This window comes from Ipomoea triloba, chromosome 9 (assembly GCF_003576645.1).
Source record: "Ipomoea triloba cultivar NCNSP0323 chromosome 9, ASM357664v1".
Classification (NCBI taxonomy): Eukaryota; Viridiplantae; Streptophyta; class Magnoliopsida; order Solanales; family Convolvulaceae; genus Ipomoea; species Ipomoea triloba.
In genome coordinates, this window is record NC_044924.1 from 1,301,964 (window position 1) to 1,329,738 (window position 27,775).

General features: G+C 40.0%; 7 protein-coding genes and 1 pseudogene across 9 annotated transcripts; all 8 read left to right on the plus strand.

The window, feature by feature from the left end:
- Window positions 1–1,195: 1,195 nt before the first annotated feature.
- Window positions 1,196–2,964, plus strand: LOC116030250 (scopoletin glucosyltransferase-like). Its single transcript, XM_031272438.1, has one exon. It carries the CDS (start codon window positions 1,282–1,284, stop codon window positions 2,719–2,721), a length of 1,440 nt encoding a protein of 479 aa, XP_031128298.1. The 5' UTR covers window positions 1,196–1,281; the 3' UTR covers window positions 2,722–2,964.
- A 2,329-nt stretch (window positions 2,965–5,293) lies between these two features.
- LOC116029945 lies at window positions 5,294–6,984 on the plus strand (annotated as a pseudogene).
- A 2,367-nt stretch (window positions 6,985–9,351) lies between these two features.
- On the plus strand, window positions 9,352–21,948 carry LOC116029946 (scopoletin glucosyltransferase-like). 3 transcript variants are annotated; one of them, XM_031271995.1, is made up of 2 exons: window positions 9,352–10,342; window positions 21,152–21,948. In XM_031271995.1, the coding sequence occupies exons 1-2, from the start codon at window positions 9,416–9,418 to the stop codon at window positions 21,653–21,655; spliced, it is 1,431 nt and encodes a 476-aa protein (XP_031127855.1). In that variant the 5' UTR covers window positions 9,352–9,415; the 3' UTR covers window positions 21,656–21,948. The 3 variants fall into 3 exon arrangements, with proteins under 3 accessions (XP_031127855.1, XP_031127856.1, XP_031127854.1); XM_031271996.1 differs by having other exon boundaries at window positions 9,352–10,333; window positions 21,143–21,948; XM_031271994.1 differs by lacking the exon at window positions 9,352–10,342 and having other exon boundaries at window positions 20,118–21,775.
- LOC116029948 (scopoletin glucosyltransferase-like) lies at window positions 11,960–13,745 on the plus strand. Its single transcript, XM_031271998.1, has one exon. It carries the CDS (start codon window positions 12,039–12,041, stop codon window positions 13,476–13,478), a length of 1,440 nt encoding a protein of 479 aa, XP_031127858.1. The 5' UTR covers window positions 11,960–12,038; the 3' UTR covers window positions 13,479–13,745.
- LOC116029947 (scopoletin glucosyltransferase-like) lies at window positions 15,116–16,776 on the plus strand. Its single transcript, XM_031271997.1, has one exon. It carries the CDS (start codon window positions 15,186–15,188, stop codon window positions 16,623–16,625), a length of 1,440 nt encoding a protein of 479 aa, XP_031127857.1. The 5' UTR covers window positions 15,116–15,185; the 3' UTR covers window positions 16,626–16,776.
- LOC116029950 (scopoletin glucosyltransferase-like) lies at window positions 18,225–19,810 on the plus strand. The gene has a single exon (XM_031271999.1). The coding sequence runs from the start codon at window positions 18,272–18,274 to the stop codon at window positions 19,679–19,681; it is 1,410 nt and encodes a 469-aa protein (XP_031127859.1). The 5' UTR covers window positions 18,225–18,271; the 3' UTR covers window positions 19,682–19,810.
- A 472-nt stretch (window positions 21,949–22,420) lies between the features above and the next one.
- LOC116028376 (scopoletin glucosyltransferase-like) lies at window positions 22,421–24,098 on the plus strand. The gene has a single exon (XM_031270084.1). The coding sequence runs from the start codon at window positions 22,572–22,574 to the stop codon at window positions 24,027–24,029; it is 1,458 nt and encodes a 485-aa protein (XP_031125944.1). The 5' UTR covers window positions 22,421–22,571; the 3' UTR covers window positions 24,030–24,098.
- A 167-nt stretch (window positions 24,099–24,265) lies between these two features.
- On the plus strand, window positions 24,266–26,426 carry LOC116028377 (scopoletin glucosyltransferase-like). The gene has a single exon (XM_031270085.1). It carries the CDS (start codon window positions 24,472–24,474, stop codon window positions 25,927–25,929), a length of 1,458 nt encoding a protein of 485 aa, XP_031125945.1. The 5' UTR covers window positions 24,266–24,471; the 3' UTR covers window positions 25,930–26,426.
- The last annotated feature ends 1,349 nt before the right edge of the window (window positions 26,427–27,775 follow it).

Below are 27,775 nucleotides of genomic sequence, written 5' to 3' on the forward strand. Positions count from 1 at the left end.
TTTTCATCGGTGGCACCTGCCAAGCTGCCGATCCACCCTATTTCATGAGATTTTTATTTGTCACCGTTTCATTCATTTATTACTATGTTTTTTTTTTTTTTTTGAAATCTCATTTATTACTATGTTTTTTTTTTTTTTTTTTNTTTTTTTTTTTTTTTTTTGAAATCTCATTTATTACTATGTTAAGTCAGTACTAAAGAAAGAAACAATGAAAACTACTTTCATAGATTTTAACGTGTGACGAAAGAGCTTAGGTCACAACACAAAAGAAGTTTAAAGAGCACCAAGTAATTTGTAGTTCAATGACACACTTTCGTGACTCCTTTAAATGGAAGGTTACAAGTTTAAACCTTAGTAGAGGTATTGACTCTTTGTGTTTCAATAAGTTTAGAAAACATTTATGAACAGATATTACATTGTAATATACTCAATGGTATTAAAAAAAATAATAACGTTGTAAAAGTGAAGATGAAAGGATAATTATTATGGATTATAAAATAATATGAATAATATACCAATTGATATCTACTATTACTCATCACCAATGCATGGAAATCAAGGACAGCTATAGTGTTAACAAAGTGTCATTTTTAATTGAGTTGATTAGATAATTAGTTTGAGCTAATTAACTTGATCCTTTATCCGCTACGGTTATAAAATAGATTTTGTTATAACTCTATATTTGAATTTTGAGATAAGTGAAATATAAGTTTTGTGACTTAATGTGGTTGACTGTGTGGTTTGTGTACCAGTTTCCATTGTCTACTAATTGGTCAAAGAAAGAAGCCAATAGTTGAAGAGGTGATTGGGACCATGCACAAACATGTGACGAAAGCGCTTAGGTCACTGCACAATACCATCAGAAAAGTTAAAGACACACCTTGAAATATGCTTTGAAATTTTAAGAGAATATTACTTGAATTCTTAAGTTTTACATTGTACTTTTATTATATCACTCAAAATTTTGATGTTAAACATTTTCACAGATCTAAATAATGAAAATAATTTATTATCTTTTATTCAATCAAGAAATACAAATAAAATAGTAGAGATTGAGAGTCTTATCCAGGTAGAAGTCGAAATGTTATTTGAAAAATTCAACGCATAGGGCCTACATCTTTGATGGTTTTAATTCTTGGGAAAGTACGAAGCAACTTGCGTTGCCTAAATTACAGTATTTGTTATAAATAGCAGTATACTATAACTCCAAACAGAACGCAGAAATCAGTCAGTCAATTAAGAAATTTTGTAGTTTCAAGCAAAGATTTTGCTACAATTTTAATGGGTCAGCTTCATGTTTTCTTCTTCCCCATGATGGCTCATGGCCACATGATTCCTACTCTAGACATGGCTAAGCTCTTCGCTTCACGTGGCGTAAAGGCAACCATAATCACCACCCCTTTAAACCAACCCGTTTTCTCCAAAGCCGTAGATAAGTATACGAAGTTGGGGTTCCAAATGGAGATCCGTTTGTTGGAATTCCCCGCCGTCGAGGCTGGCTTGCCGGAAAGTTGCCAGCGTCTTGATCAAGTCCCCGGCGACGACGGCCTCCCCAGATTCTTCAAGGCCTGCGCTATGCTCCAACCGTCTCTTGAAGACCTCTTACAAGAGCTCCGTCCGGATTGCATCGTCGCCGATATGTTTTTCCCGTGGGCTACAAAAGCCGCCGCCAAGTTCGATATCCCAAGACTCATATTTCACGGGACCAGCTACTTGGCCTTGTGTGCTATGCAAAGCCTTAGAGTTTACAAGCCTTTCAATGATGTTACATCTGATTTGGAACTTTTTAATATTCCGAATCTCCCGCACGAGCTCAAACTCACCAAATTGCAAGTTTCCCCGTTCGAGCGCAGCGAGGTTGAGAATCCCATGTCGGAATTCATGAGGCGCGTTAGGGAATCGGAGGAGACGAGCTATGGGGTAATCTTCAACAGCTTCTATGAGCTGGAACCGGATTATGCAGAGCATTACAAGAATGTTCTGGGCAGAAGAGCGTGGTCAGTTGGGCCACTTTCCCTTTACAACAGAGACGTAGAAGATAAAGCTCAAAGAGGGAAGAAATCCGCAATCGACGAGCATGAATGCCTGAAATGGCTGGATTCCAAGAACCCCCATTCCGTGGTTTATATATGTTTCGGAAGCGTTGCAAATTTCGCTCCGTCTCAGCTCCACGAAATGGCAATGGGGATCGAGGCTTCAGGGATGGATTTCGTGTGGGTGATAAGAAACAAGAGAGAAGAAGACAACGGATCAGAGAAATGGATGCCAGAAGGATTCGAGGAGAGAACCAAAGGGAAAGGATTGATCATAAGAGGCTGGGCTCCCCAAGTTCTAATTCTTGACCACCCATCCGTGGGGGCATTCGTGACCCACTGCGGATGGAACTCGACGCTCGAGGGAGTGAGTGGGGGCGTGCCAATGGTGACATGGCCGGTTTTCGCCGAGCAGTTCGTGAATGAAAAACTAATGACTGATATTTTACGGACTGGAACCGGAGTTGGGTCAAAAGAGTGGAAGAGAGTAGACAGTGATGGTGTGAAGAGAGAAGCCATTGCAGAGGCAATCAAGAAAGTGATGATCAGTGAAGAATCGGAGGAAATGAGGAGCAGGGCAAAGGCAATGAAAGACAAGGCAAAGAAGGCAATCGAGGAAGGAGGATCATCTTACTTAGGGTTGAGCTTTTTGTTGGATGAACTCAGAGCTTACCATGTAAAACATTGAAGATTTGATGAGTACGAGGTCTACAGTTTACCTGTCTGGTTTTCTCAATTCTTTCCGCATTTGCTTGACAGCCTTCAACCTGTGATCCCTAGGATGGAAGCTAAGGGTCTCTTTTGTGATTTAAAATTAATTAAAATAGTTGATTCTGATGACTTGTTTCTAAACAACATTTCGTAATTAAAGATCAAAATATTTATTATTGTTGTAACACGGAAATTCAGAAAGAAACGTTTACTGTCTTCATTGTCCGGTGTAAATACTTGAATTTGTTAGTTGCAATTTCATGATATTTTTATTAAAGCTCTTTCAAATGAAAGGTTATAGATTTAAATTTTTGTAGGGACATTGACTCTTTGTGTTTCAATATGTTTAGAAAGTGGGTCACATTTGTGTGAGACCCGTCTCACGGATCCTTATTCGTGAGACGGATCGGGTCGGGTCAAAGCACCATGCAAATGTCATACTTATATGTGCAAATCTCACACTTATATGTTCAAATATAACACTAATCAAAAATACAATTTTTGTTACTTATAAGAGAAAAAGTAATACATTTTTCATAATGAGTAATGTTGACAAGTGTCTTTCACTTATAAGGGCAAATATAATACTTTTGAAGAAAAATGTAATACTTTTAAATCGAAATGTAAAAGTATTCTATTTTCCTTTAAAAGTATTACATTTACCCTAATAAGTAACAGAAATTTTATTCCTAATTAGTATTACATTTGAGCATATAAGTATGACATTTGTGCATATAAGTGTTGTATTTGCATCTTGACCCGACCCGACCCGTCTCATGGTGAGACGGTCTCACACAAGTTTTTGCCTTAGAAGGTATGTATAAACAGATTTTACATTGTAATAGAATCCATAGTATTAGTCAAAGACCTTGTGGTCTAGTGGCACTCGGTGTCCCGGTTAACACTCCACATGGATGATGGGAGACTGTTGACTTTTTGTGCTTCATTAGGTTGAGAAAGTAGCTATGAACAGATACTACATCATAATATTAACAAAGCTTCATTTTTAGTCAAGTTAATTAGATAATTAATTTGAGCTAATTAACATGGGATTTTATCATAAGTCATAAGTCTATATTTGAATTTTGAGATAAGTGAAACATAAGTTTTGTGACTCTTTAGTAATGTGGTGCCTGTGTGGTTTGTGTACGGGTTTCCATTATCTACTTGGTCAAAGAAAGAAGCCAGTAGTTGAAGAGGCGATTGGGACGATTGAGAATACAAACATGACAGTTCAATCAGTTACAATAGAGTCCTACTAATGATACCTAAATCTCTCCTATACAATAGGGAAGTTATAGTTAAACATTTAGGCGACAATGTTGAGCTTGCCTCGAAGAACCCCAAACTGTGGACCTGGTAATGACTTCGTAAAAAAGCCAACTGACCCTTTGTAGACACAAAATTGACCACGAAATCCCCAAAAACGACCTTATTGTGAACGAAATGATAATTGATCTCGACATAGAGTCGCTGGATTACCGGCATGCAAGCCGAGTTCTTGTAACAACGAAACAATCCACGTTATCTCGACTGCTACATCTGCGAGGCCTTTGTATTCAGCCTCTGTTGAGGAGCGAGCCACCGTGCACGGCTTGCGGGAGAGCCAGGAATACATCATAACCACTTGTTGACTTCCTGTCCACGGGACACCCGACCCAGTCTGAATCTGAATAAGCATGAATGTCCTAACGCAGTTAGGCCTAAACTATAGGCCAAGGTGCCTTTAACATAACATAGGACACGGAGGCCCTAGCCGCGGAAGAACGGGACTAGTTGTGTGCGCCAAAACAAGTAACTTCTGGTTGTTAATTTGATTGAAACAAAATGGTGGGCGGTGGAGACGGAGTTCGTGGTGGTGACCAGAGCAGATACGACAATGGCCATGACCGTACGCTCGGAGGAATTCGTTGACATCGTTGTGGGTGGAGGAGAGAGACCTAACGTTAACTGATACCAGATGGGAATACAAACTCTGTCACTCAATCCAATCAATTACAATAGAGTATTAATACCTAAATCTCTCCTATACAATAGAAAAACTATAGTAAAAAATTCTACACCACACAACTTACTAACCACATATTTAATACAACTATTAATTATTAACACTAATATAACTCACAGGGACCATGCACAAACATGTGACGAAAGCACTTAGGTCACTGTACAAAACCAGCCGAAAAGTTAAAGAAATACCTCGTAATATGCTCTGAAACTAAGAAAATACTACTTGTGAATAGTTTTACTCTTTACTTTCATTATATGACTCAAAATTTTGATGTTGGACAATTTTTGAGACCTAGATGATGAATAATTTACCATTTTTTATCACATCAAGAAATAAAAATGAAAGAGTAGAGATTAAGAATCATATCCACTAGTTCTCATGATGTTATTTGTAAAATTCAAGGCATAGGCCGAGCCCCTACATCTTTGATGGCTTTAATTCTTGGGAAAGTACAAAGCAACTTGCCTTGCCTAAATTACAGTATTTGTTATAAATAGCAGTACACTATAACTCCAAACAGAACGCAGAAATCAGTCAGTCAATTAAGAAATTCTGTAGTTTCAAACAAAAACAAAAAAAAAAAAAAAAGAAGATTTTGCGACAATTTCAATGGGTCAGCTTCATGTTTTCTTCTTCCCCATGATGGCTTATGGCCACATGATTCCTATACTCGACATGGCTAAGCTCTTCGCTTCACGTGGCGTCAAGGTAACCATAATCACCACCCCTTTAAACCAACCCGTTTTCTCTAAAGCCGTAGATAAGTATACGCAGTTGGGGTTCCAAATGGAGATTCGTTTGCTCCAATTCCCGGCCCTCGAGGTTGGCTTGCCGGAAAGTTGCGAGCGTGATGATCAAATCCCCGCCGCCGACGACCTCCCCAGATTCTTCAAGGCCTGCGCTATGCTCCAACCATCTCTCGAAGACCTCTTACAAGAGCTCCGTCCAAATTGCCTCGTCGCCGATATGCTTTTCCCGTGGGCTACAAACGCTGCCGCCAAGTTCGATATCCCAAGGCTCATATTTCACGGGATCGGCTACTTGCCCTTGTGTGCTTTGCAAAGTCTCAGAGTTTACAAGCCTTTCAACGGTGTTACATCTGATTTGGAACTTTTTAATATTCCCAATCTCCCGCACGAGCTCAAACACACCAAATTGCAAGTTTCCCCGTACGAACGGGGCGAGGTTGACAATTCCACGTTGGAATTCATGAGAGGCCTTAGGGAATCGGAGGAGACGAGCTATGGGGCAATCTTTAACAGCTTCTATGAGCTGGAACCGGATTATGCAGAGCATTACAAGAATGTTCTGGGGAGAAGAGCGTGGTCAGTTGGGTCACTCTCCCTTTACAACAGAGACGTAGAAGATAAAACTCAAAGAGGGAAGAAATCGGCAATCGACGAGAATGAATGCTTGGAATGGCTGGATTCCAAGAACCCCCATTCCGTGGTTTACATCTGTTTCGGAAGTGTGGCAAATTTCGCTCCGTCTCAGCTCCACGAAATGGCAATGGGGATCGAGGCTTCAGGGATGGACTTCAGTGTGGGTGATAAGAAACAAGAGAGAAGAAGACAACGGATTAGAGAAATGGATGCCGGAAGGATTCGATGAGAGAACCAAAGGGAAAGGATTGATCATAAAAGGCTGGGCTCCTCAAGTTCTGATTCTTGACCACGAAGCCGTGGGGCCTTCGTGACCCACTGCGGATGGAACTCGACTCTAGAAGGAGTGTGTGCGGGCGTGCCAATGGTGACATGGCCGGTTTGCGCTGAGCAATTCGTGAATGAAAAACTAATGACTGATATTTTACGGACGGGAATCGGAGTTGGGTCGAAAGAGTGGAAGAGAACAGACAGCGATGGTGTGAAGAGAGAAGCCATTGCAGAGGCAATCAAGAAAGTGATGATCAGTGAAGAATCAGAGGAAATGAGGACCAGAGCAAAGGCAATGAAAGACAAGGCAAAGAAGGCAATCGAGGAAGGAGAATCATCTTACTTAGGGTTGAGCTCTTTGTTGGATGAACTCAGAGCTTACCATGCAAAACATTGAAGATTTGATGAGTACCAGGTCTACAGTTTACCTGTCTGGTTTTCTCAATTCTTTCTGCTTTTGCTTGACAGCCTTCAGTGTAGGTTTGGAGTTTAGACTTAATTAAAGAATCTTTGGGTACAGTAATGTTGAAATTAGAGTTTGAATTGAAAATTTTATCATTAAAATATTTGATTCTGATGACTTAGCTTGTTTCTAAACAACATTTCGTAAAGACCAAGACTGAAAGAAAAAAAAAATAGTGCTGTTAATTAAAAGTGTAAATTTATAAGTCAAAAACCAAGGATTTGATGATATTGTTTCAGTACATGTTCAACAATCTTGCACTCTAAATGTTGGATATCTGGATTTTGTCAAGCTAATTCATAATGCTTATGCTGGTTTATGTGCCTGTGACTTTTAAGAGGAAATAGTAGCGGTAGTTGCCTATGCATTTGTCACCATTTCATTCATTTATTACTATATTAAGTCAGTACTAAAGAAAGAAACAACGAAAACTACTTCCATGGATTTTAACTTCTAACGAAAGAGCTTAGGTCACAACACAAAAGAAGTTGACTAAAGAGCTTAGGCAGTGTAACTTCTCAATAACGCTTTTGTAGCCCTTTCAAATGAAATGTTACAGGTTTAAATCTTAGTAGGGGTATTGACTCTTTGTGTTTCACTAGGTTTCGAAAGTATATATGAACATATTTTACATTGTAATAGAATCCATAGTATTAAAAATAATAATAACATTGTAAAAGTGAAGATGAAAGGATAATTATTATAAAATAATATGAATAATATATCAATGCATGGAAATAGAGGACGGTTATAATGTTAACAAAGCGTCATCTCTAGTCGAGTTGATTAGATAATTAGTTTGAGCTAATTAACATGATCCTTTATCAGCTACAGTTATAAAATAGATTTTATCATAATTCTATATTTGAATTTTGAGATAAGTGAAACATAAGTTTTGTGACTCTTTAGTAATGTTCTTGCCTGTGGAGTTTGTGTACGGATTTCCATTGTCTACTTGGTTAAAGAAAGAAGCCACTAGTTGAAGAGGTGATTGGGACAATGAGAATAGAAACTCTGTCATTTAATCCAATCAATTACCATAGAATCCTATATCACTAAGGATATCTAAATCTCTCTTATACTATAGGGAAGCTATAGTAAAACATTCTACACCACACAACTGACTAACCACATTTTTTTTTTTTTGAAAACAACCACATATTTATTACAACTATTAATTATTAACACTAATATAACTCTCGCACACCCCCTCATCAAGCCCAAGGTTGGTGGGCGACAACGTTGAGCTTGCCTTGAAGAACCCCAAACCATGGTCCTGGTAATGACTTCGTGAAAATGTCGGCTAACTGATCCTTTGTGGACACAAAATTGACCATGAAATCTACAGAAGCAACCTTATCGCAAACGAAATGATAGTCGATCTTGACATAGAGTCGCTGGATTACTGGCATGCAAGCCGAGTTCTTGTAACAACGAAACAATCCACGTTACCTCGGCTGCCACATCTGCGAGGCCTTTGTATTCAACCTCTGTCGAGGAGCAAGCCACCATGCGCTCCTTGCGAGAGAGCTAGGAAATGAGATTGGAATCTAGGAATACATCATCACCACTTGTTCACTTCCTTTCAACTGGACACCCGACCTAGTCTGAATTTGCTGAATCTGAATAAGCATGAATTTCAGAAGATGCTGACGCAGTTAGGCGTAAACCATAGGCCAAGGTGCCTTTAACATAACGTAGGACACGGAGGCCCTGGCCGCGAAGGAACGGGACTAGTTGTGTGCGCCAAAACAAGTAATTTCTGATTGTTAATTTGATTGAAACAAAATGGTGGGCGATGGAGACGGAGTTTGTGGTGGTGACCGGAGCAGATATGGTCGTGGCCGTGATCGTACCTTCAGAGGAATTCGCTACCTTGATACCTGATGAGAATACAAACTCTGTCATTCAATCCAATCCGTTACAATAGAGTCCTATATCAATAAGGATACCTAAATCTCTCATATACAATAGAGAAGTTATAGTCAAACATTCTACACCACACAACTGAACTAACCACATATTTAATACAACTATTAATTATTAACCACATATTTAATACAACTATTAATTATTAACACTAATATAACTCACAGGGACCATGCACAAACATGTGACCAAAGCACAGGGACCATGCACAAACAAGTAACGAAAGCACTTAGGTCACTGCACAAAACCAGCAGAAAAGTTAAAGAAATACCTCCCAATATGTTCTGAAACTAAGAAAATACTACTTGTGAATAGTTTTACTCATTATTTTTATTATATCACTCAAAATTTTGATTGTAAACAATTTTTCAGAAGATGATGAAAATAATTTATCATCTTTTATCACATTGTTATTTGAAAAATTCAAGGCATAGGCCGGGGCTCTACATATTTGATGGCTTTAATTCTTGGGAAAGTACAAAGCAACTTGCCTTGCCTAAATTACACTATTTGTTATAAATAGCAGTATACTATAACTCCAAACACAACGCAGAAATCAGTGAGTCAATTAAGAAATTGTGTACTTTCAAGCAAAAAAGATTTTGCGACAATTTTAATGGGTCAGCTTCATGTTTTCTTCTTCCCCATGATGGCTTATGGCCACATGATTCCTATACTCGACATGGCTAAGCTCTTCGCTTCACGTGGCGTGAAGGCAACCATAATCACCACCCCTGCAAACCAACCCGTTTTCTCCAAAGCCGTAGATAAGTATACGCAGTTGGAGATTCGTTTGCTGGAATTCCCCGGCGTCGAGGTTGGCTTGCCGGAAAGTTGCCAGCGTCATGATCAAATCCCCGCCGCCGACAACGGCCTCCTCAGATTCTTCAAGGCCTGCGCTATGCTCCAACCATCTCTCGAAGACTTGTTACAAGAGCTCCGTCCAAATTGCCTCGTCGCCGATATGCTTTTCCCGTGGGCTACAAACGTTGCCGCCAAGTTCGATATCCCAAGACTCATATTTCACGGGACCAGCTACTTGGCCTTGTGTGCTGTGAATAGCCTTAGAATTCACAAGCCTTTCAACAATGTTACATCTGATTTGGAACTTTTTAATATTCCCAATCTTCCTCATGAGCTCAAACTCACCAAATTGCAAGTTTCCCCGTTCGAACGCGGCGAAGTTGAGAATCCCAAGTTGGAATTCATGAGAGGCCTTAGGGAATCGGAGGAGACGAGCTATGGGGCAATCTTCAACAGCTTCTATGAGCTGGAACCGGATTATGCAGAGCATTACAAGAATGTTCTGGGGATAAGAGCGTGGTCAGTTGGGCCACTTTCCCTTTACAACAGAGACTTAGAAGATAAAGCTCAAAGAGGGAAGAAATCGGCAATCGACGAGAATGAATGCTTGGAATGGCTGGATTCCAAGAACCCCCATTCCGTGGTTTATATGTGTTTCGGAAGCTTCGCAAATTTCGCTCCGTCTCAGCTCCACGAAATGGCAATGGGGATCGAGGCTTCAGGGATGGATTTCGTGTGGGTGATCAGAAACAAGAGTGAAGAAGAGAAATGGATGCCAGAAGGATTCGAGGAGAGAACTAAAGGGAAAGGATTAATCATAAGAGGGTGGGCTCCCCAAGTTCTGATTCTTGACCACGAAGCCGTGGGGGCTTTCGTGACCCACTGCGGATGGAACTCGACTCTAGAAGGAGTATCTGCGGGCGTGCCAATGGTGACATGGCCCCTATTTGCGGAGCAGTTCGTGAATGAAAAACTAATGACTGATATTTTACGGACCGGAACCGGAGTTGGGTCGAAAGAGTGGAAGATATCAGGCAACGATGGTGTGAAGAGAGAAGCCATTACAGAGGCAATCAAGAAAGTGATGATCAGTGAAGAATCAGAGGAAATGAGGAGCAGAGCAAAGGCAATGAAAGACAAGGCAAAGAAGGCAATTGAGGAAGGAGGATCATCTTACTTAGGCTTGAGCTCTTTGTTGGATGAACTCAGAGCTTACCATGCAAAAAAATAGTGCTGTTAATTAAAAGTGTAAATTTAAAAGTCAAAAACCAAGGATGTCATAATAATTATTATAAGACCTATTTTACCGTTCTTTATGTCTTTAAGTGTGCTGGGTATATGTCACAGCCTGATTGGCAACCCGAGTAAACGACAATTGCCAAGTGTGAACTTAAAATCAATGCATTCATGGTCAAAGAAAGAAGCCGAGTGCACTAATTTGTGACGAAAGAGCTTAGGTAGCATTTCATCGAAGAGCTTAGGCTATTTCGCATGTCCACAACTTCCCGACTTTTAAGAACAAAATGACTTACACCACTTTCAAATTCTTCGCATGTTGCCATGTTGACCAAGAAAACAATGGATCATGTGGTCAGATTATTAGTTTGTCAATTATAAGATTCAAGTTAAACTATTTGTGGAAATAATCTATTGGCTTTCTTAATTTAAGTACGTATAAATAATTTAGACTAGTTTACATCTTTGTTGTTTGATGAATACCCCGAGTAACCCAATTAGAAGTACATCCAAGTACCAAGAGCTCGCGGCTCGACCATGTTGCCCAAGAGACAAGTTGGATCCGGCAATCTGGTGGCTCGCTTGGCGTTAGCAATTGGATCGTGTGCGGTACTCAAAGGCAGCCAAATAAAGATTTTTCAAGATTCACTCGGATTTGTGGCGAAATTTTCCTTTTTCAATATTATGAAATAAATATGCCGGTTTAGGCAGTTGTGACAACTTCCCTAGGTTTAAATTTGTACCCTCTAGGGTCACATTGTAAATGATTTTGAAATAATAAAAGTACAATTACTATGTCCTTTTATTCTCTCAAAATTTTCCATTATTTTATTTTTTTCTCCTGTTTTATAGTTGTGCTAGCCTGCCGTCGGGCTATTTCGTAGCGGTAAAACCAACCTGGTCTATAAATTTTTTTAAAATAAAATGAAATGTTTTGGTATGCACCCAGCACCCAATTGGGAACAACGGATAAATATTTTTTACCAAATTTCAGCCACGGTGTACCTTACTAAGAACTTTCCCAAGAAAGACTATGTCAACTTCAATTTCTTGCTAAGGAAGTAAATATCTGATATCGTGTACAAGTATACTACTATAAAAACCATAATACAGCATAGGAGTATAGCACATCAATCAAGAGAAAAAAAATCATAGTTTGAAGCAGAGATTTTGTGACGATTTTCTTTGCCATTATTAGCATGGGTGAGCTCCATGTTTTGTTCTTCCCCTTCATGGCTCAAGGCCACATGATTCCTACTCTAGATATGGCTAAGCTCTTCGCTTCTCGTAGCGTGAAGGCAACCATAATCACCACCCCTTTAAACCAGCCCGTTTTCTCCAAAGCCGTAGATAAGTATTCGCAGTTGGGATTGCAAATTCAGATCCGTTTGCTCCAATTCCCGGCCGTCGAGGTTGGCTTGCCGGAAGATTGCGAGAGCGCCGACAAAATCCCCTCTAGCGACGCACTCCCCAAGTTCTTCAAGGCCTGCGCTATGCTCCAAAAACCTCTCGAAGACCTCTTGCAAGAGCTCCGTCCAAATTGCCTCGTCGCCGATATGTTTTTCCCCTGGGCTACAGAGGCGGCGGCCAAGTTTGATATCCCAAGATTGATCTTTCATGGTTCCAGCTACTTGGCAATGTGTGCCACGGATAGCCTTAGAACTCACAAGCCTTTTAACGATGTTTCATCTGATTTGGAACTTTTTAATATTCCCAATCTTCCTCACGAGCTCAAACTCACCAGATTGCAAGTTTCTCCTATGGAACGCAGCGAAATTGAAACTCCCTTCACAGAAATCTTGAAACGCCTTACTGAATCAGAGGAGACAAGCTATGGGGTAATCTTCAACAGCTTCTATGAGTTGGAACCGGATTATGCAGAGCATTACAAGAATGTTCTGGGAAGAAGAGCATGGTCAGTTGGGCCACTTTCCCTATACAACAGGGACGTAGAAGATAAAGCTCAAAGAGGGAAGAAATCCGCAATCGACGAGCACAAATGCCTGGAATGGCTGGATTCCAAGAACCCCCATTCCGTGGTTTACGTCTGTTTCGGAAGCGTGGCAAATTTCGCTCCGTCTCAGCTCCACGAAATGGCAATGGGGATCGAGGCTTCGGGGATGGACTTCGTGTGGGTGATCAGAAACAAGAGAGAAGAAGACAACGGATCAGAGAAATGGATGCCGGAAGGATTCGAGGAGAGAACCAAAGGGAAAGGATTGATCATAAGAGGCTGGGCTCCCCAAGTTCTGATTCTTGACCACGAAGCCGTGGGAGCATTCGTGACTCATTGTGGATGGAACTCTACACTGGAGGGAATATGCGGGGGCGTGCCAATGGTGACCTGGCCGGTTTTCGCGGAGCAGTTCGTGAATGAAAAACTAATGACTGATATTTTAGGGACCGGAATCGGAGTTGGGTCGAAAGAGTGGAAGAGAGCAGACAGTGATGGTGTGAAGAGAGAAGCCATTGCAGAGGCAATCAAGAAAGTGATGATCGGTGAAGAATCGGAGGAGATGAGGAGCAGAGCAAAGGCAATGAAAGAAAAGGCAAAGAAGGCAATCGAGGAAGGAGGATCATCTTACTTAGGGTTGAGCTCTTTGTTGGATGAACTCAGAGCTTACCATGCAAAACATTGAAGATTTGAGTACGAGGTCTACAGTTTACCTGTCTGTTTTTCTCAATTCTTTCTGCATTTTCTCGACAGCCTTCAACCTATGATTCCTAGGATGGAAGCCTCTCTTTTTGTGATATTTTTTTTAATATTAAATTTAAAAAAGGGAAATTCAGTGTAGTTTTTGAGTTTAGACTTAATTAAAGAATCTTTGAGTACAGTAATGTTTAAATTAGAATTTGTATTGAATTTTTTTTCATTTATAATTAATTAAAATATTTGATTCTGATGACTTAGCTTGTTTCTAAACAACATTTTGTAAAGACCAAAACTGAATGAAAAAAAAAATAGTGCTGTTAAATAAAAGTGTAAATTTAAAAGTCAAAAACCAAGAATGTCATAATAATTATTATGAGACCCTAAAAAGTATCAAACAGCTCTAAATGCCCTTGCCTCATTAAGTTTAAACCCAAATTTAGAGTCCTATTTTACCGTTCTTATGTCTTTAAGTGTGCTGGGTATATGTCATTGCCTGATTGGCCATCTGAGTAAACGACAATTGCCAAGTGTTAACTTAAAATCAATGCATTCATGGTCAAAGAAAGAATCCGAGTGCACTAATTTGTGACGAAAGAGCTTAGGTAACATTTCATCGAAGAGCTTGGGCAATTTCGCATGTCCACATCTTCCAGACTTTAAGAACAAAATGACTTTCACTACTTTCAAATTCTTCGCATGACATTTCATTTTATTTTAAAAAATATTATAGACCAGGTTGGTTTTATGGTCACCGGATAACCGGACGATAGACCAACACAACCGTAAAACAAGAGGAAAAATAATGAAAAAGTTTGACAGAATAAAGGGACAAAGTAATTATACTTGTATTATTCGAAAATCATTTACAATGTGACCTTAGGGGGTACAAATTTAAACTTAGGAAGTAGCCACAATTGTCTAAACTGTCATATTTCTTTCCTAATATTGAAAAGGAACATTTCGTGCCAAATCCGGGTGAATCTTTGAAAAATCTTTATTTGGATGCCTTTGAGTGCCGCACCAAGTCCAACACCACATCCTGACTTCTAACACCAAGCGAGCCACCAGATTGCCGGGCCCAACTTGTCTCTTGGGCAACGTGGTCAAGCCGCGGGCTCTTGGTATTTGGGTGTACTCCTAACTAGGTACTCGGGGTATCCATACGACAAATATATAAACTAGTCTAAATTAAAGCCAATAAATTATTTGCACAAATAGTTTAACTTTAATCTTATAATTGACAAACTAATAATCTGACTAACTTGACTGAGATTGTCATTATCTATTAATTTCTTGATTAACAAATTGGGAACATAGCTTCATAGTTATGAAACAGTTTGCGATTTAAGTTTTCTATAGCATAGCTAGAAAAGTTGTTTCTGTGTTTGACGGTAAGGAATGGCTTGCCAATGTAAACGTTTTAATGGAATAGCTACGTTCACCTTAAAAAAAACAAATTGGGAACAATGGATAAATATTTTGACCAAATTTCAGCCACAATGTAATTTACTTAGAACTTTCCCAAGAAAGACTTCTTGCTAATTAAGGAAGTAAAGATTTGATCTTGGGTACCAGTACTACTATAAAAACCAGTATACAGCATAGGAGTATACGACATCAATCAAGAGAGAAAAAAATAAAAATTGTAGTTTCAAGTAGAGATTTTGTGACGATTTTCATTGCCATTAGCATTATGGGTGAGCTCAATGTCTTCTTCTTCCCCTTCATGGCCCAAGGCCACATGATTCCTACTCTAGACATGGCTAAGCTCTTCGCTTCACGTGGCGTCAAGGCTTCCATAATCACCACCCCTTTAAACCAACCCGTTTTCTCCAAAGCCGTGGAAAAGTATGCGCAATTGGGGTTCCAAATCCAGATCCGTTTGCTCCAATTCCCGGCCGTCGAGGTTGGCTTGCCGGAAGATTGCGAGAGCGCCGACAAAATCCCCTCCGGCGGCGACGCACGCCCCAAGTTCCAGAAGGCCTGTGCTATGCTCCAAAAACCTCTTGAAGACCTCTTACAAGAGCTCCGTCCAAATTGCCTCGTCGCCGATATGTTTTTCCCCTGGGCTACAGAGGCGGCGGCCAAGTTTGATATCCCAAGATTGGTCTTCCACGGATCCAGCTACTTGGCCATGTGTGCTATGAATAGCCTTAAAACTCACAAGCCTTTCAGAGATGTTACATCTGATTTGGAACTTTTTAATATTCCCAATCTTCCTCATGAGCTCAAACTCACCAGATTGCAAGTTTCTCCTGTGGATCGCAGCGAACTTGAAACTCCCTTCAAAGAAATGTTTAGACGCGTTTTGAAATCGGAAGAGATAAGCTATGGGGTAATCTTCAACAGCTTCCATGAGCTGGAACCGGATTATGCAGACCATTACATGAACGTTCTGGGGAGAAGAGCGTGGTCAGTTGGACCACTTTCCCTTTACAACAGAGACGTAGAAGATAAAGCTCAAAGAGGGAAGAAATCAGCAATAGACGAGCATGAATGCTTGGAATGGCTGGATTCCAAGAACCCCCATTCCGTGGTTTACATCTGTTTTGGAAGCGGGGCAAATTTTGCTCCGTCTCAGCTCCACGAAATGGCAATGGGGATCGAGGCTTCAGGTATGGACTTCGTGTGGGTGATCAGAAACAAGAGGGAAGAAGACAGCGGGTCAGAGAAATGGATGCCCGAAGGATTCGAGGAGAGAACCAAAGGGAAAGGATTGATCATAAGAGGCTGGGCTCCCCAAGTCCTGATTCTTGACCACCCATCCATAGGGGCATTCGTGACCCACTGCGGATGGAACTCAACACTCGAGGGAGTGTGTGCAGGCGTGCCAATGGTGACATGGCCCCTATTCGCGGATCAGTTCTTGAATGAAAAACTGATGACTGATATTTTACGGACCGGGACCGGAGTTGGGTCGAAAGAGTGGAAGAATGTAGACTGTGATGGTGTGAAGAGGGAAGCCATTGCAGAGGCAATCAAGAAGGTGATGATCGGTGAAGAATCGGAGGAGATGAGGAGCAGAGCAAAGGCAATGAAAGACAAGGCAAAGAAGGCAATCGAGGAAGGAGGATCATCTTACTTAGGGTTGAGCTCTTTGTTGGATGAATTGAGAACTTACCATGCAAACTAGTGACTACAATGATTCAATACAATATGCCCTGAGAGGCTTTTTTATGTGATGATGGTGTGCATTTAGTAAGTCTGTTTTATGATTTTAACCTGATAAGGTATACAAAGAGAAAAATTAGTCTATCAATAAATTATTTTCATTAAGATTAAAACTTTGAAATCATGTGGTTAACCAACCAATTTGAGTAAGGTTGTCTAGCTTTTCTTTATTTATTTATGGACAAAATTATGTATTCTCATAATTTGAACAAGATACTATATAGTAACAGAGTTAGTAGTATTTAAAAAAAAATGTTATGTACACTTAAAATTTAGTTTAGATAATATTAATATTTTTTGAGCTATTATTTAAAATATTTATATATATATATTCATTTTAATGGTATGTGTGTATATATATGATTTTTTAATTTGAAGTCTAATACTCGGTATATGTTAAATGTCAACATTATCTAGTATACCAAACATGTATTATGGTATAACATAACTAAAAATATCTTAACCAATAGTCGACGTATTGAGTTCAATCAAAATCTAAAACTTGGTGTATATATAGTTCAAGTTTTAATTATGATAATATGAATAATATCTAACTATAAACATAAGCAAATAAGTTATATTTATATAAATAATGCGAGTAAAAAATATTGAAGATAGTGATAAGTAAAAAATTGATAATAAGTGTAATCATAGTAATGAATAAATGTATGAGTAGATATTTGTGAGTGCAATTATAGTGATATATAGTAAAATAAATTATAGATCATTATGCTTTCCATTTACAAAATAGTTTTTTTTTTTTTTAAGTTTTCCAATTTTATAGAAAACTAAAAAATTGTTTTCAACTTTTCAATTTTCAAAATGAAAAATTGTGTTGGTAAACATGTTTTTTTCTTTTTTCTAATTCTTCAATTTTCTAAAAAATGGGAGAAATTCTCCTGTTATTAAATTCATCCTATATTTTCTAAAAAGTACAAAAGAGCCTTAAATGTCATAGGCCATACGAGAAATGACAAGTGTTAACTTAAAATCAATGCATTCATGCATGGTCAAAGAAAGAAGCCGAGTGCACAAATTTGTGACGAAAGAGCTTAGGTAAGTAACAATGTAACATCACAAAACCCCAAAAACTCATAGAAAAGTTGGCCAATTAACTAATATTCCTCATCGAATTTGCTCTGAAATTTTCTTTGCTAGATGTTTATTGGGCCTTATTCCCATGGAGTTAGTCTTTGCGTGCGCACATCTTTTCTACTTCTAGAACAAAATGACTTGTGCCATTTCCAAACTCATCGCATATTCGCACTTAATTGGCCAGGAAAATAAGGAGCCATTGTCAGAAAGAAGTGATCAAAATGGATAAAACATTTCGTATGATAAAATGTAATTAAACGTTTTTTTTATGATAAAATGTAATTTTTTTTCCCATTAAGTCATAAATACTTTGACCAAATCTTAGACTATGTAATTTGCTTAGAACTTTTCCAAGAAAGTACGTTTGAACTTTTCTTGCGTAAAGATATGATCTTGGGTGTAAGCAGTATTAAAAAAACCAGCATATATAGAGCATTTGGCATCGGTCAAGTGAAAAATTGTATAGTTTCATGCAAAGATTTTGTGACGATTTTCATTTCATTGGCATTTAGCATGGGTGAGCTCCATGTTTTCTTCTTCCCCTTGATGGCTCAAGGCCACATGATTCCTACTCTAGACATGGCTAAGCTTTTCGCTTCTCGTGGTGTCAAGGCCACCATAATCACCACCCCTTTAAACCAACCCGTTTTCACCAAAACCATAGATAAGTATACGCAATTAGGGTTCCAAATGGAGATCCGTTTGCTCGAATTCCCGGCTGTCGAGGTTGGCTTGCCAGAAGATTGCCACAGCGTCGACAAAGTCCCTTCCCCTGAATCACTCCCGAGTTTCTTCAAGGCTTGCGCTATGCTCCAAGAGCCGCTCGAGCAAATCTTACAAGAGCTCCGACCCGATTGCCTCGTGGCCGATTTGTTCTTCCCTTGGGCTACAAAGGCGGCGGCTAAGTTTGATATCCCGAGATTGATCTTTCACGGATCCAGCTACTTGGCCTTGTGTGCTGCGAATAGCCTTAGAACTCACAAGCCTTTCAACGATGTTTCATCTGATTCTGAACTCTTTACAATCCCCAATCTTCCTCATGAACTCAAACTAACCAGATTGCAAATTTCCCCGGAGGAAATGAGGAAACGCGTTTGGGAACCACAGGATAAATGCTATGGCGAAATCTACAACAGCTTCTACGAACTGGAGCGAGATTTTGAAGAGCACTACAGGAATGTAATGGGTATAAGAACATGGTCTATCGGGCCACTTTCCCTTCACAACAGAGACGTGGAAGATAAAGCTCAAAGAGGGAAGAAATCCACAATTGACGAGCTTGAATGCTTGAAATGGTTGGATTCCAAGAACCCCCATTCCGTGGTTTACATCTGTTTTGGAAGCGTGGCAAATTTCGCTCCGTCTCAGCTCCACGAAATGGCAATGGGGATCGAGGCTTCAGGGATGGACTTCGTGTGGGTGATCAGAAACAAGAGAGAAGAAGACAACGGATCAGAGAAATGGATGCCGGAAGGGTTCGAGGAGAGAACCAAAGGGAAAGGATTGGTCATAAGAGGCTGGGCCCCCCAAGTTCTGATTCTTGACCACGAAGCCGTGGGGGCATTCGTGACCCACTGCGGATGGAACTCGACCCTAGAAGCTGTCTGTGCAGGGGTGCCTATGGTGACTTGGCCCCTACTCAACGATCAGTTCTATAATGAAAAATTGGCGACTGAGATTTTGCGGATTGGAATCAGGGTTGGGTCCAATGAATGGAAGGGATCAGACAGTGATGGTGTGAAGAGAGAAGCCATTGCAGAGGCAATCAAGAAGGTGATGATTGGTGAAGAATCCGAGGAAATGAGGAGCAGAGCAAAGGCAATGAAAGACAAGGCAAAGAAGGCAATCGAGGAAGGAGGATCATCTTACTTAGACTTGGGCTCTTTGTTGGATGAATTGAGAGCTTTCCATGCAAAACATTAACCATTCAAACATATATTACATTTGGCACTAAATGTCCTTGCCCATGAAACCAATAATTGGTGGTTTAAACTTTAAATACTAAAGAGTCTGAAAAGAAATAATCAATTAAAATGCATAATTTTTAGTGAATTGATTATATATTAGTTGAAGAAATTATGTATTTTGAAAATTAATAAGTGTGAATGAAAGTATTATTCATAATTATTCTATTATAATGTAGTATATATTCATATATATTTTCTCATCCTATTGAAACGAAACATAAAGAATCAATACTCTCAACTTTAGTTAGTTATTAGTATACAATTCAAAAAAAAAAAAAGCCTTTTTCTCGTTGTTATATCTATCTTAGTTGACTGCTGAGTCAATGTAATTGGCTCTAAAATTTCTCAATACAGAAGCCACAAATTTCAACTTTTTTGACTAAAGATATGGTCTTGGGTATATGTAGTACTATAAAAACCTTTATAGAGCATATGTGACGATTTTGTAGTTTCAAGTAAAGATTTTGCGACGATTTTCATTGCCGGCAGCATGGGTGAGCTCCATGTTTTCTTCTTCCCCTTGATGGCTCAAGGCCACATGATTCCTACTCTTGACATGGCTAAGCTCTTCGCTTCACGTGGCGTCAAGGCCACCATAATCACTACCCCTGCAAACCAGCCCGTCTTCTCCAAACCCGCAGACAAGTATACGCAATTAGGGTTCCAAATCCAAATCCGTTTGCTCGAATTCCCGGCCGTCGAGGTCGGCTTGCCGGAAGATTGCCAGAGCGTCGACAAAATCCCCTCCGTTGAAGCCCGCCCCAGATTCTTCAAGGCCTGCGCGATGCTCCAAGAGCCGCTCGAGCAAATCTTGCGAGAGACCCGACCCGATTGCCTCGTCGCCGATATGTTCTTCCCTTGGGCTACAAATGCCGCCGCGAAGTTTGATATTCCAAGATTGATCTTTCACGGAACCAGCCAATTATCGTTGTGTGCTGTGCATAGCCTCAGAATTCACAAGCCTTTTAAGAATGTTTCGTCGGATTCTGAGCTCTTCACGATTCCCAATCTTCCCCACGCGCTCAAACTCACCGGATCGCGAGTTTCTCCGTTTGAACGAAACGAATTTGAGAGTCCGATGACGGAAATCATGAGTCGAGTTAGGGAGTCGGAAGAGACAAGCTATGGCGTAATCTTTAACAGCTTCTATGAGCTGGAACCGGATTATGCAGAGCATTACAAGAATGTTCTGGGCAGAAGAGCATGGTCAGTTGGGCCTCTTTCCCTTTACAACAGAGACGTAGAAGATAAAGCTGAAAGAGGGAAGAAATCGGCAATCGACGAGCATGAATGCCTGGAATGGCTGGATTCCAAGAACCCCCATTCCGTGGTTTACATTTGTTTCGGGAGCGTTGCAAATTTGGCTCCGTCTCAGCTCCACGAAATGGCAATGGGGATCGAGGCTTCCGGGATAGACTTCGTGTGGGTGATAAGAAACAAGAGAGAAGAAGACAACGGATCAGAGAAATGGATGCCCAAAGGATTTGAGGAGAGAACTAAAAGGAAAGGATTGATCATAAGAGGGTGGGCTCCTCAAGTGCTGATTCTTGACCACGAAGCCGCGGGAGCATTCGTGACCCATTGCGGGTGGAACTCGATATTGGAAGCTGTGTGTGCGGGTGTGCCTATGGTGACATGGCCATTATTCGCGGAGCAGTTCGTGAATGAAAAACTTATGACTGACATTTTGCAGACTGGAATTGGAGTTGGGTCGAAAGAGTGGAAGATATTAGACAACGATGGTGTGAAGAAAGAAGCCATTGCAGAGGCAATCAAGAAGGTGATGATTAGTGAAGAATCTGAGGAGATGAGGAGCAGAGCAAAGACAATGAAAGACAAGGCAAAGAAGGCAATTGAGGAAGGAGGATCATCTTACTTAGATTTCAACTCTTTGTTGGATGAACTCAGAGCTTACCGTGCAAAACACTAACCTTAAAACAACCACTGTGGTATTTAGTTTTAAGTTAAAAATTTTACATTAGTTGTCTATCTGTGTGATTTATCCTGAGTTTTCTCGTAAATATTAAGGCAAAATATTTACTTTCATGCACATATTATTTTTTCAATTTGTGATGAGATGACTTAGGTAACATAACAAAAACAAATGCAAAAGTCATGTTCATTGGACCACATACCCACCAACTCTGTCTCCAATTGTTACACTATGCTTATTCAAAAATAATGTATTTCAATTAATACATTTTGTATCTATATAAACAACTATACATGTAAACAAATAACTTTATAATTGCTTACACATAATATGATAATTACAGATACAAAAACTGCCAATTGCATGTATAGAATGTGTCAACTACATATACAAAATTTGAAGATTATTTTTGAACTAGGATTTACAATGCAAGGTAGACTTTGCTCCATGGTATAATTTGACATCTGTCCCTGCAATTGTTATACCATGGACCATAGTTCATATTACAAAAAATTATGTACCTATTGTTATACCATGGACCATAGTTCATATTACAAAAAATTATGTACCTTTAGTTAAAATATTTTATACGTTTCTTTACATTTAAATAAATAAGGTAGACCTAGTCCATGTTATAATTTGCCCGTTCAAAGCTTCTAAACTTTTAAATCCCAATGGCGTGGAGACATGTTCAAAGCTTCTGAACTTTTAAATCCCAATGGCGTATGGCACTAGCAAATTCAACGCCGGTGGACGAATAAAAAAAAGACAATAATATTTACGTTTTACAATGTGTTTTTTTTTTTCCTAAAGATCTGATCTTGGATATTGTAAAGTAGTAGTATTATATAAATAGCAATACATTATTATCACGCTAAACAGAACACAGGAAGGGAGTCAACTGAGAAATTTCATGGCCATTAGAATGGGTGAGGGTGAGCTCCATGTTTTCTTCTTTCCCTTCATGGCTCAAGGCCACATGATTCCTATTCTAGACATGGCTAAGCTCTTCGCTTCACGTGGCGTCAAGGCCACCATAATCACCACCCCTTTAAACCAACCCGTTTTCTCCAAAGCCGTGGAAAAGTACGCGCAGTTGGGGTTCCAAATCCAGATCCGTTTGCTGCAATTCCCCGGCGTCGATGTTGGCTTGCCGGAAAGTTGCCAGCGTCTTGATCAAATCCCCTCCGATGACGGACTCCCCAGATTCTTTAACGCCTGCGAGATGCTCCAAGAGCCGCTTGAGCAAATCTTACGAGAGCTCCGTCCCGATTGCCTCGTCGCCGATATATTTTTCCCCTGGGCTACAGAGGCGGCGGCCAAGTTTGATATCCCAAGATTGATCTTTCACGGGTGCAGCTACTTGGCCATGTGTGCCACGGATAGCCTTGAAACTCACAAGCCTTTCAACGATGTTTCATCTGATTCTCAACTTTTTACGATTCCCAATCTTCCTCACGAGCTCAAACTCACCAGATTGCAAGTTTCTCCTTTCGAACGCAGCAAAGTTGAAACTCCCTTCACAGATATCTTGAAACGCATTAGTGAATCAGAGGAAACAAGCTATGGTGAAATATTCAACAGTTTCTATGAGCTGGAACCGGATTATGCTGAGCAGTACAAGAATGTTCTGGGGAGAAGAGCATGGTCAGTTGGGCCCCTTTCCCTTTACAACAGAGACGTAGAAGATAAAGCTCAAAGAGGGAAGAAATCGTCAATCGACGAGCTAAAATGCCTGGAATGGCTGGATTCCAAGAACCCCCATTCCGTGGTTTATATCTGTTTCGGAAGCGTGGCAAATTTCGCTCCGTCTCAACTCCAGGAATTGGCACTAGGGATCGAGGATTCAGGGCTGGACTTCGTGTGGGTGATCAGGAACAAGAGCGAAGAAGACAACGGATCAGAGAAATGGATGCCGGGAGGATTTGAGGAGAGAACGAAAGGGAAAGGATTGATCATAAGAGGCTGGGCTCCCCAAGTTCTGATTCTTGACCACCCAGCCATAGGGGCATTCGTGACCCATTGCGGATGGAACTCGATCCAGGAAGGAGTGTGTGCAGGGGTGCCTATGGTGACATGGCCACTATTCGCGGAGCAGTTCGTGAATGAAAAACTTATGACTGACATTTTGCAGACTGGAATTGGAGTTGGGTCGAAAGAGTGGAAGTTATCAGACAACGATGGTGTGAAGAGAGAAGCCATTGCAGAGGCAATCAAGAAGGTGATGATTAGTGAAGAATCGGAGGCGATGAGGAACAGAGCAAAGACAATGAAAGACAAGGCAAGGAAGGCAATCGAGGAAGGAGGATCGTCTTACTTAGATTTCAACTCTTTGTTGGATGAACTCAGAGCTTACCCTGCAAAACACTAACCTTAAAACAACTACTGTGGTAGAAATTGGAAACTGTTAGTTTGTTTTTAAGTCAAAATTTTTACAGAATTGTCTTTTGTGTGATTTACTTTCATAATGCACTTATTATTTTATCAATTTGTGACGAGAGGTATTAGGTAACATAACAAAAACAAGTAGAAAAGTCATGTCCATAGGACCCCATACCCACCAGCTCTGTCCTTGCATGTTCAAAGCTTCTGGACTTTTAAAGCCCAATGGCGTATGGCACTAGCAAATTCAACGCTGGTGGACGAAGAAAACAAAGACAAAAATATTTACATTTTACAATGTCTTTTTTTTTTTTTTCTTTCTAAAGATCTGATCTTGGGTATTGTGACAAAATAGTATTATATAAATAGCTATACATTATTATAACGCTAAACAGAACACAGGAAAGGAAAGGAGTCAAGTGAGAAATTTCATGGTGATTAGCATGGGTGAGGGTGAGCTCCATGTTTTCTTCTTCCCCTTCATGGCTCAAGGCCACATGATTCCTATTCTTGACATGGCTAAGCTCTTCGCTTCTCGTGGCGTCAAGGCAACCATAATCACCACGCCTGCAAACCAACCCATTTTCTCCAAAGCCGTGGATAAGTATGCGCAGTTGGGGTTCCAAATCCAGATCCGTTTGCTGGAATTCCCCGGCGTCGAGGTTGGCTTGCCGGAAAGTTGCCAGCGCTCCGACCAAATCCCCGACGACGACGCACTCCCCAGTTTCTTCAAGGCCTGCGCGATGCTCCAAGAGCCGCTTGAGCAAATCTTACAAGAGCTCCGTCCCGATTGCCTCGTCGCCGATATGCTTTTCCCTTGGGCTACAAACACTGCCGCTAAGTTTGATATTCCAAGGTTGATCTTTCATGGATTCTCCTACTTGGCGTTTTGTGCTTTGAATAGTATTAGAATTCACAACCCTTTCAAGAATGCGAGTTCTGATTCTGAACTTTTCACGATTTCCAATCTTCCTCACGAGGTGAAACTCACCAGATTGCAAGTTCCTCCTTTTCAACGCAGTGAGGTTGAAACTCCGATGACGGAATTCATGAAAGGAGTTATGGAATCGGATGATAAGAGCTACGGGGTGATCTATAACAGCTTCTACGAGCTGGAAACTGATTATGCAGAGCACTACAAGAATGTTTTGGGGAGAAGAGCATGGTCAATTGGGCCACTTTCCCTTTACAACAGAGATGTAGAAGATAAAGCTCAAAGAGGGAAGAAATCGGCAATCGACGAGCACGAATGCCTCGAATGGCTGGATTCCAAGAACCCCCATTCCGTGGTTTATATCTGTTTTGGAAGCGTGGCAAATTTCGCCCCGTCTCAGCTCCACGAAACGGCAATGGGGATCGAGGCTTCACGGATGGACTTCGTGTGGGTGATCAGAAACAAGAGAGAAGAAGACAACGGATCAGAGAAATGGATGCCCGAAGGATTCGAGGAGAGAACCAAAGGGAAAGGATTGGTCATAAGAGGCTGGGCTCCTCAAGTACTGATTCTTGATCACCAGGCCGTGGGGGCGTTCGTGACTCACTGTGGATGGAACTCGATATTGGAAGGGGTGTGTGCAGGTGTGCCTATGGTGACATGGCCGGTGTTCTCCGAGCAGTTCTTGAATGAAAAACTGATGACTGATGTTCTGCGGACTGGAATCGGAGTCGGGTCGAAAGAGTGGAATAGATCAGAGAGTGATGGTGTGGAGAGGGAAGCCATTGCAGAGGCAATTAAGAGAGTGATGATCGGTGAAGAATCCGAGGAAATGAGGAGCAGAGCGAAGGCAATGAAAGACAAGGCGAAGATGGCAATCGAGGAAGGAGGATCATCGTACTTAGAATTGAGTTCTTTGTTGGATGAACTGAGAGCTTACCATGCAAAACAGTGACTAAAACAACAAAAAGATGGATGCATGTCTCCTAAGGGAGTTCAGAGTTGCTTATTGACTTTCTTTGTTTAATTTAAGTTGATTTATTTCTTGTGATCTTTTCGGGTTAGGATTATAAGACATGATTAATTCAGTCTTCGTTAATGCTAGGATTTTAATTTGGGTTTCAGCACACCAAAAGCAATGGGAGTGAGACTGTGAAAGTGCCAAAATTTTGCTACCAAAATTCTGGAATCCAAGAGGATAGTATTGGGCTGATATCTTGGTTGAATGCTCAATTGGTAAAAGGCCCAATTATGTGTCCATTCATGTGACACATTTCTCCCAACCAGGGACAAAAGTCTATCCAAGCCAAAACTATTCAAAGACACATGCCATTTCCCCATTTGTGTATTTGTAATGTTCTTTTTTTTTTAAGAGTATTTGTAATGTTCTAACACCTTATATTCTATAAATAACACCTTGAAAGATTGGAAAAGAGATTGATACTCCCCAAAGGATAACCCTACCTAAGAAATGTAAACCGAGCTATAAGATCTAGTGTGACGTGTTTGACTGGAAGAGTGTTAACAATTATAAAAAAAAAATGTAACTTTCTAGTACACAAATTATGTTTCAGTAACTCGATCATCTTTTCGGAGTAAAAAAACAAAAAATAAAAACATGAGTAAGTTGAATGGTTAAAAGGTAAACAATCAAACTTACTGTACCTAGGACTTTGTGCTAAAGTGGATAATATATGTTTAATTATGAAAACCAGTAACTTGTCTGGATCAAAAGGAATAAGCGCAACTTTATTAAGATTGATTATCATAGTGTTTGGAAAAAGCATTCTCAATCATAAAATAAAAAAAAGGATTAATATTTTGTTTTTATTTCATTTTTCTGGAAAGCTGTTCGCATAAGTTCAGGCACTCTGCCTTCCCCTGTTCATGCTTTTACATTCAAATGCTCATTATATTAGCAAACAAAAGTAGATTGTTCATAATTGTTAGCTGGAAAGGTGGATTTCATTATCTTGTCATACCAAACGCATTCACCTCCTAAAGTGAATTATAAGCTAATTATGATTAATTAAACATAATGCTAATTGTGATTAATGATTATGATTAATTAAACATATAAATAGATCACCGAAATCGTAATTAAATTATTGTTTTTATGTCAAAATAAAGGTAAAGTAAATTTAGATTTATTATCACGAAATAAATTTAAAACTTGATGTTTATTGACCTGTTTTTTGAATGCTATCCACTGAGGCTCAATCGTTTGGTGCTTTGTTGTTTTTTTTTTTAGTACTACTGACTCTGTTAGATGCCTCCACTAAGGCTTGAACCCACTCCTTCTATATGGGGTGTAACCGGATGCCACTAGACCACAAGGTCATTAGCAGCAAAAGGGTACTTGATCATTCAAGGTGCCAAGAACAATGTGTATTTAATTAGCATAATATCATCAGGCTTTTATATCTTGCTCTGAAACTCCTTGTCTGTACGTCATGGTTGATCCAAATTCTAGCCAATGATGATTTATTTCTAAGCGATACAAGTCAATAATACTAACCTCAACACTAGGCAACAATTGTGTTTGGTACATTGCAATTACAATTTCTTTACAATACAATTATTTAACTTGCCAAATTACATTATTTAGTTAGAAGGAATTACAATTTTCTCCTCATAAACTTGTGAGGAGTATATACTATATAGAGTTTAAGGTATGACACCAAAAATCTAGGCTAAATAAAACAAATAAATAAAGAATTGGCAGGCCAAACAAAGGAAACACCATTGTTTGTCCTTATCCAAACGCAGAAACATCTTGGCTAGCAACAAAACGCTGTAAA